Source organism: Neopelma chrysocephalum, unplaced genomic scaffold (assembly GCF_003984885.1).
Source record: "Neopelma chrysocephalum unplaced genomic scaffold, ASM398488v2 Primary Assembly neopelma1_97355, whole genome shotgun sequence".
Classification (NCBI taxonomy): Eukaryota; Metazoa; Chordata; class Aves; order Passeriformes; family Pipridae; genus Neopelma; species Neopelma chrysocephalum.
Genome location: NW_020925996.1, coordinates 1 through 9109, shown reverse-complemented (window position 1 = coordinate 9109; position 9109 = coordinate 1). Strand labels below are relative to the sequence as shown.

The following is a 9109-nucleotide window of genomic DNA, read 5'->3' as shown; positions in this document are numbered from 1 at the left end:
GCCTCCCCCTGCTGCCCCCACAGTTGGCCGCCACAGCCCTGTCCCCCACACATGGCCCCAAGCAACAGCCACGCACACAACCCCATCCCTGTCTCCAACCCCACACACAGACCCGAGACACAACCATCCACGCTGACCCTGGCCCCAAGCCCCAGACCCACACACCACTCCCAACCCTACACCTGGCCTAATGGCCCCAACCTGCCACACAGACCCACACCCCCAGAACCACCAGACAGACCCACCCCAGCCTACTCACTTGCCGTACGAGTTCATGCACCCCAAACCCCAGCACCTACTCAGGGCTCAGAGCAGCACCTCTCCAGGGGTGCCCCGGCCCCACATTCACCTCCCGGCGTGCAGCTCTGCACCAGGATGCCCTGGCCGTGGGTCAGCGGTGTCAGCGTGTGGTGCACCAGGTCAGCAGGGAGCCCTGTAGCCTGCAGCAGGGCCTCCACAGCCACCTCCTGCAGCAGGGCATGGGAGGTGAATGGCTGGCCAAGACCTACTGGCCGCAGGCCCAGCTGAACAAGGGTGTCCTGTGCCCCAAACACTGCTGGAGACCCCACTGGAAGGGAAGGGAGGACACAGCCCTGCCACACTCTGGCAGCCACTGCCTCCCTCCCCCCACTGTGGCCCCAGCTCCTACCTCGGCACTGTTGAAGCACAGCAGGATGTACATCTGTAGTGTGGACACGTGGAGGACACAGTCTCCAAACTGCAGCTCAGCGTGGCCCAGCCATGTCCACTGCAATCGCTGGGGCTTCGTGCACTCCCAGCCCAGCCGGCTCTGGCCTGCCAGGGACACTGTCAGTACAAGGGCCAGGGACCAGCCCCAACCGGCACTCCCAGCCCACGCCAGCACGCCGCCACTTCTGGCTGAGCTGCTGGGGAGGGTCTGGGCCCCGGCAAGACCCGCACGCACACCCACTGCCACAGCACTCACTCTGCTGGCAGAAGTCAGCAAACTCATCCAGGGGGGAGCTCAGCGTTGCTGAGAAAAACCTCCCAGGGTTATCCATGTAACAGAGTGGGGAAACAGGCCAGCAGCGTGGGGACAGGGCCAGCACCTTCACTTCTGGCACATCTGCCACCGGGGCTGTCTCCAGCACCTGGGCACGGGGACATGAGGGCGGCTCAGCTCAGGCTGCAGGATCCCCATGAGGAATGCCGATGGTCTCCAGCCTCCCCACCCCACCCTCTCACCTCATCCAGGCCCGTGTCCAGCTCCAGCAGCCGCTTATCCTGCTCCTGCAGCTGGAAGAGGTAGAACTGCCGCTGGAGCTCCTCTGACTCAGCCAAGTTGCTCAGCATATCTTGGGGAAAGCGGCTGGGGAAGCACAGCCCAATCTGCTCCACGATGCCTCCTTCCAGCCAAGACGGCCCTTGTGTCAGGAGCCGGTCTCCCAGGTAGTGCCTGCCACAGCACCAGCATCAGGTCAGGGTTGGGCCCCAGCCCTGTGGTCATCAGCCACTCGCCAGGAGACAGACACAGCCCCGGCCTCACCCCATGCCACACAGGCCTGGCAGCACACACATTCTGGGAATGTGTGTGCAGGGAATGTGCCTCTGCATACTGGCAGCACCCACAGGTCCTCCATGCACCAGAGCCGGGAAAAGCAAAGCAGGAGCACCACTGCCACACTGGGCCAGGCTCCCCCACCACGCCACACCACCCTGCACCAGGCCCCTGGTTCCACGGAGACACAGCACCCTCACCTGTAAAAGTGCTCGAAGGTATGGGCGAGCTCCAGGCCACTGAAGACAACAAAGGGCTCCAAGAACTGCTGCAGCCGCTCCAGCGGCCCTGTGCTGCCCTGTGCTGCCCTGCGGAGCTCCTGGATCTGCACATCAAGGTAGCGGGCAAACTGCTCACTCACCTGTGAGGAACAGGGCTGGCTGTGGAGGGGACTCACAGAGTGGCCACAGTGCAGGCCTCAGGGAATGTCCCTTGGGGGAGCAGTTGGGAAGCTCTGGCACTCTCAGGTGGGGGTCAAGGGTGCCCAGGCATCAGCCCAAGGCACGAGTGTGCTGGGGCCAGGCCCACATCGTGATGAGCGCCACACACCCGCAGCTGGGGACCGTCTCAGGCTGCCGCAGGGCTCTGTGACTCAGTGGGGACAAGCACACCACCCACCCAGAGCTCGCCCCAAGGCCATGGGCCAGGGCAGCTCCCCAGCCTGCACCCGCCTGGGGCCACGGTACCGGTGCTGCACTCCCTTGACTCACATGCAGGGCAGTCAGGAAGGAGAGCTGCAGCAAAGCCCCTGCAAAGCCCTGGCCCAGGGCCAGCATGAAGGCGGCCTGCTGCCCAAAGAGCTCCTCTGTGGCACTGCGCAGGCGCTGGTACAGCCCGCAGTATTGCTCCGCAAGGTCTGGCACCTGCCCTGCTGCCTCCAGGAACTGCTGCACCTGTGGGACACAGAGCGAGAGGGGTGAGCCCCACAGCGGGATGTGCCCGTGGGAATGTCCGCAGCCCCAGCCTTGCTCTGCCAACACTGACTGCCCGGGTCCCAGCCAGGGGCCAACTCGGGGCCCTGTCACTGCTGCAGGCTGCCAAGAGCTTGTGGAGAGGGCTGGGCAGGGTCTGTGAGGGAATGACAGAGGCACAACAGCAGCCCAGCAGGAAATCAGGGGTCTGACACTGCACCTTTCTCTTGGCCTGGCAGCATCAGCTTGGGTGCAGGGCCTGGCTGACACCTGAGCCATGCCAGGGTGGCAAGTGCAGCAGAGCTGTCCCCACATCGCTCTGGGCTCTGTGGAGGCCTGGTACAGCCCTGTGCCCTCCCCATGCTCCCAGGGCACTGCCAGGCCTCACTCTCTGCTCCACCCACCCACTGTGGGTCCCACATGCCCCTCCCGGCCGGCCCTCCAAGCTCTACCTGCTGCTGCACCACGCCACGCCAGCACTGCGAGATTCCCCACAGGCAGCTCGACTTCTCCACCACTGCCTTCGCAGCCCTGGCCGGCACCTCCTTGTTCTTCCCCGCCTTCCCACCTGCCAAGGGTCGACCCTGGGGTCAGCGTGGCTCCGTGGGCAGGCCCCACACACTGATCAACCACAGCAGGCCAGAGAGGACGCTGGGCAGGCATGGCCATTGCTGGGCCATGACCACAAGCCTTTCCTGCCTCAGGAGCCTCCTGTGCCACAGAGCCCCCCCAAGACAAGCCCCACGGCCACAGCCTGACATCCTGGACCACCGTCAGCCCAGCCCCACTGGGCTCACCAGCTGCTCTTGTCTCCTCCGGCTCTGGGCCACCAGGGTCCACGTGCACCAGGAGCTGGGTCAGGCGCCGCACACAGGATCCAAAGGCAGCCCTGTGTCCCCTGGCACGGTGGGGCGGCTCCACGTTCTCCAGGTACTCCCTCAGCAGCCAGGCCAGGGGACTGACACCATCAGGGTCTGCGAGGTCAACCAGACTCAGAGCCAGCTGCCTCTGCCTGGGGCACAGCACGGATGGGCCCCAGAGAGCGCAGGGTACCTGGGCTAGTGATGCTTTGCACCAAGGGGTTCACCAGGGCCTCCCAGCACGTCCTGCCCAATGCCCGGGCTGCCTCGTCATCAGGAAGGAAGCGGTCGGCGAAGCCCTGCTCGTGCTGCAGCGCCCGGTTCAGTCTGCAACAGCAACCAGGCAGCACACGGTGCCAATGGCTGGGAGAACTCCCATGGGAAAGCAGAGGGACGTGGTTGCTCCCTGCTCTGCCCCTTGCCAGGCATGACGGCTCATGGCCCCACTTGCCCCCAGCAGCCAGGGTCCCTTGCTGCCCCTGGGACCTGCCCGCAATGGCCCTTGGGCCAAGCTGGGGGGCTCTGCAGTGCCTGTGGCCACGAGATCCTGCTGCGTCTGGCCGACCTCTGCCATGTCAGCATGTGCCAGCTCCCGTGGGGAACCAGCACCCCTCTCTGGTGGGTTAACTGAGCCCACACACCCACCCTAAACCTGGGGGACCTCAGGTGGCCCTGGCCCTCTGGGAGCACTGGTGGCCAGGAAGGAGTGAGGGCCCCTCCCTGTCCAGGCGGGACAGCCAGCTGTTCTCTTCCTAGCCCTGCAGTCCCCTCACGAGCTGCCAGCAACACCCCCTGGGGCCCTGGGACACCTGTGATAACACAGCCAGGAGACAACTCACCTGCCAAAGAGTTGCAGCAGTTGCCCTCGGTCCCGGCAGATCTCCTGGCCCCAGGCGTGAGCCTGAGCAGTGCAGGAGAGGAATGTCCGCCAGCACAGCTGCTCCTTGAAGACGGGCCAGAAAGTGGGCTTGGGACCCAGCACCTCGATGCCACGCACACGTGTGTCAATGCCACCCTACAGGAGAGCATGACCCTCAGTTCCTCAGGCACAGCCCTGACACCCCCCACTGCCAGCTCGCTGGCCTGGCCCCTGCTCCCCTACCTGCTGGCACCGCTTCACCCGGATCTGGATGATGGGCCAGAAGCGGGTCATGTTCTCCAGCAGGATCACTCTGCTGTCTGAAGGCAGGATGGTAACCTGCAGGCAGTGAGCCCTCAGCATGCCAGGCAGCCACACCCTCCCATGGCCAACCCCTATTTTAGCCACAGCCTCTGTACCCCCCAGTAGCCTCTCACACCAGGGCCAGACCTCCACAGGGCACAGCAAGGACCAGCCTGCTGCTCCCATGGGGACTCACTGTGTTGAGCTCCGTTCTGATGGTGGCAGGGTTGTCCCCACCCAGCACCACGACGCGGGATGGCATATAGCTGGAGTCCTCACTGGCCACCAGCATGCTCATCTCCCTGCAGCACAGCAAACACAGGGCTGCCCAGCAGTTCCCACCTCCCTGCCCTGGCCCTTGACATTCCCACGTACTGCTGTCCATGTCCGCTACCCCCAGGACAGGGACCACCGTGGCAGGGCTTGCACAGATCCCCAGAGCCCTCTCCTCCATACACAGCCCTCTCAGTCTTCCTGGCCCAGCCCCACCTGATCACCACACCACACTGCATGTGCACAGTGATGAAGTGGGAGCCAGTGCTGCCATTTGACTCCCAGTATGTCTTGGGGTTCCTGTCTGTGAGCTTGTTGGCCTGGTGTGGGTTGGAGGAGACCTGCACCTTCTCCCAACACTTGTCTTCCTTTACCTCCATGCTGGAGCCTGTGGGGAGAGAACACAGAGCCTTCAGCCACCAAGCCAGCACATGCCAGCACAGGTGTCAGTTCCCACTTCCAGCACTCACCTCGGCACAGGTTTTGCAGGAAGACATCAAAGAAGGGGATGGTGATGGGCTGGTGACTCCGGCGGTGCTCCTCAATCTGCCCCAGGACCAGCTACAGGATGGGGCGAGGCTCTTACTGGGGACCCCGAGTCCTCTCCCCTCCCCCACCGCAGAGCTGCGGCCAGCAGAGAGCAGAAGGCTGTCCCTCAGTGCTGGGGACAGCCTGATGGCCCCAAGACCCAGAGTCCCAGCACAGCTGGGCCTCCCCAGGCCCACCTGGATGCAGCCAGCCAAGATTCTGGTTGTCAGCTTCTTGTAGAGGCTGGCGTACTTCTCACAGTCCGTCACCAGGTTGAGCAGGGCTGGCGCCAGTGATGGAGCCACACTGTGCTTTTCCAGGGCTTTGGACAGAGCCTCATGGGTGCCCACGTGGCACATCACCACCACACAGTCCTCGCTGGCAGTGGCCAGGCGGTGCAGGAAGCCAACGACCTCCTGCAGCACCTGCTGAGCCACAGCCCTGAGCAGCCGGGGCGGTGCCAGGAACTCCCCTGGCACCCCCAGCTGTGGGTGCTGCAGCTCCATCCCCCCCACCCCCACCGCACCAGTGCCCACCAGAGTCTGGCCAGGCACAGCGCTGGGCACGTGGCCATCAGGACATGGACACGGCCAGGGCAGCTGCTCCCCACCTCTCCCAGCACGTTAGACACAACAAGGCCAGGCTGGGACCTGCTTCACCAACGCTGGGCCCGGCCAATGCACGGCACAACCAGCACAGCCAGCACAGCCAGTACAGCTGCCCTTGCCTGCCCGGAGTCCCAGGGCCCCCTCACCTCCCAGCTGCTGCTGTGGGCGCTCAGGGAGGACACACAGGGCTCCACACACTCATGCCAGGGCAGCACATCCTCCTGATAACTGTCCAGGAACTTGTTCAGGATCCTGAGTGACAGAGGGCGCATGGACAGCAGTGCCAGAGGCGGCTCTGCTTCCCTGCCCCACTTGGAAGGCACCATTCAGGGACTGGTAACCAAGGGTCCCCTTGTACCTCGGACACCCCATCAGCAGCCAGGCACATCCTGTGCTGCCCCTGCATGTCCCCACCAGCACCCAGGCACATCCTGCTCTGTCCCCTACCCAGGACAACCCAATCAGCACCTGCTTATGTGTTGGGGTGCTCCTGCCCCTGCCCCTGGTGAAGAACACCCCCACCAGGACCCACAAACATGTGCCATGTCTCCCCAACATCACCATCAGCACTCACACACCTGCTGAGGGGGCCCCAGACCCCCACCAAATCCCCCTGCACCCACCTGAGGATGCTCAGGCTCACAGCCTTCTCCGCCCCCAGCAGCTCCAAGCTGCGCAGCAGCAGCCTGAAGCAGCTGTGGTCCTGCAGCAGCTGGGACACCTGCCCAGAGGGGACAGGGCCTTCACCACAGAGCTGCCGTTCCAGGGCCACCACCACCTCCTTGGACAAAGTGCCATCCTCCAGGCTGCCCAGAAGCATCCGCACACCCTTCAGGTCCAGTGGGGCCTCTCTGCCTGCCATGACAAGGACACGTGGGCCCAGCTCAGGCACTGGCTTGAGAGGCAGCAGCCTCTTGGGGTGCTCTGCCCTGGCAGGCGAGGCAGCCCTGCCTGCAGCACCCGTGGAGCCGTGGCATGGGGAGGATGGGCAGCGCGGTACCTGCTGCCTCCAGGCCCAGGGGCAGCCCGTGCTCTGCGAGGCGGTTGATGGCGCGTAGGGCCAGCACCGCATGAGGGCAGCCGCTGCTCTGCCCGTCCCTCCAGCAGCTCTGCAGCACCGCCAGGAGGTCACAGCTCGCCAGCTGCTCCGCCAGGCCCCGGTGCCCATCCATCAGCATGTTCACCACCAGCAAGCCGTTCTGCACTCCTGAGGAGCCCCTGCAGGGACAAAGCCATGCGGGCACTCTCCTCCCCCAGGCACAGAGCCTCCCCTGAACCCACAAGCCACCTGCCTGCCATGCCCATTCCTCCCCACTGCGGAGGGTCCCCACAGCCCCAGCTGCTGTCCGCACTCTGCCCCTACCCTGGGACCCTCTGCATGGTGCTCAGGGCAGCAGGGATAGTACTCAGCAGACTGGCAGAGCCCTCGCTGGAGGCAGAGCCGATGCTGGCAAAGATCTCCCGCATCATCTGCACGTCAGCATGGTTCCAGGACAAGGACTTCCCACCTGCTGGCTCACCATCTGCAGCTCCCACCAGCACCTTCAGGGCCTGCGAAGACAGCAGTGGTCCAGAGGGCAGCGGGCATCTCCACCACACCTGGGTGAGCCTGCACACTGCCTGCCCACATACAGCATCCCCTCTGCCACTCACCGCCAGGCCAGCCTGCTGCACCAGGGTGGAGGAGCTGTGCTGCTGCATGCAGGCCAGCACGGCCCGCACGCCGCCCTCCGTGGCAAACGGCACACGCCAGTCGTGCTGCGCCATCAGCACGGCCAGCAGGCGCAGCATCACTGCCACCAGCGCCTTCTCTGCCACCTCAGTGCTCAGCAGCTCCACTGCCACTTGCACCAGCTTCTCCCTGCTTGGGAAAGGATACCTCAGGAGGAGCCTCCTGGCACTGCCGCTGGCACACCAGCACCTTGGACCCTGCCAGCCACCTCCTCTCTGCCCACACGGCTCTGCCACAGCTGGGTCAGCCCAAGGAATGAGCCTGCCTGGGACAAAGGGACACAAAATCCACTCTCCTCTTGCCAAGCATGCAGGGACATACCAGCCTGCACTCCCACTGCCACCTCCTGTATTCCCAGCTCCAGTACTGTCCCCCACCGTGCCGACACAGCCCTCCCCAGGCAGCAGGAGGGGTGTGCAGCACCCCACGGCTTACCCAGCGCTCCCGGTCCCCAGCCTGCCCTGGGCTGTGCCAACTTGCTGCTCAGACTTGGGCTCCTCCTCCAGGATCTTCAAGATTTGCTTGAGCCCAGCTAAGCGCAGCCCCACCGCTGAGCTGCTGCTCTGGATCACATCCACCATGGCTGCAATCTCGGCCAGCGAGCCGCTCTTGCTCACCCCTTTGGAGCTGCCCAACACTGGTCAGATGGAGGGAGGCATCAGGGCAGCATTTACACCCCCAGCAGCTCCCAGGGTGCCATGCATCCACAAAAGCAGCACCCACAGGCCACCCCACCAGCTGCCTGGCCCCCCATGCCCTGCCCAGAACCTTCCTCTCTTGAGGCAACAGTGCCACTTCCAGCACTGCGTGTGTGCCCCAGCACGTAGCAGGACACTACCTTTGATCTGCTCCTCCGTCACCTCTGGGAAGCACAGCCCTTCACTCCTAAGGAGCTCACTGAACAGCTGGGAATCGGAGTTCGCCACACTGGAGGCTTGGGGCGGTACTGTGGCTGCAGAAAGGTCTTCCTTTGCTGCCTTGGCCATCGTGGCTTCACAGCCAATGCTCCTGCAGCCACTGCCCTCTGAGGACACTGCAGTGCTCCCCCCACCATCCTGCTCAGCTCCCCTACTGAGCAAGTATCTGGCATACACGCGGCAGCCACGCAGGTCACGCAGAGTGCTGCCCTGGCACTGCTTCTCCAAGACCTGCAGCATCTTCTGGGCCAGCTCCACAGGTACCGACAGCCGGATCAGGGCTTCTTCATCCACCTCCAACAGCCAGACCAATGGGGCCGAGTTAATCTTGGACTCACCACAGACCTCATGCCCCTTGTGATAGCCAGTGGCGGAACTGATGGAAAGGCTGCACCGCTGGAGCTCCCCGGGGCCATTTCCCAGTGCCACCCTGGCTGTCCCCAACTCAACTGCCACCAGCCCAGACTTCCCACCTGCACTCACCACCCAACTGCAACTGGCAGAATGACCCCATGGCCTTGCCTCACCTACCCAAACCTCACTCAACAGTCACTCTTCCAGTCATGGGAGACTGCGTTTCCTCTCATCTCCCCTCATAG

At 64.1% G+C, this 9109-nt stretch overlaps 1 protein-coding gene across 1 annotated transcript; it reads right to left on the bottom strand.

Annotated features, from left to right (window-relative positions):
* Positions 1-179: 179 nt before the first annotated feature.
* Positions 180-9047, bottom strand: LOC113961626 (cullin-9-like; the record flags this gene model as incomplete). The annotated part of the gene is made up of 22 exons (XM_027672046.1): positions 180-467; positions 650-795; positions 947-1112; positions 1207-1417; positions 1720-1880; positions 2230-2412; positions 2883-2998; positions 3228-3404; positions 3484-3617; positions 4130-4305; positions 4393-4488; positions 4649-4754; positions 4942-5113; positions 5196-5286; positions 5451-5678; positions 6008-6113; positions 6485-6716; positions 6862-7079; positions 7225-7412; positions 7515-7722; positions 8029-8230; positions 8432-9047. Coding segments are annotated over 22 exons (4101 nt in total), but the record flags the coding sequence as incomplete, so codon positions are not given.
* Positions 9048-9109: the final 62 nt, after the last annotated feature.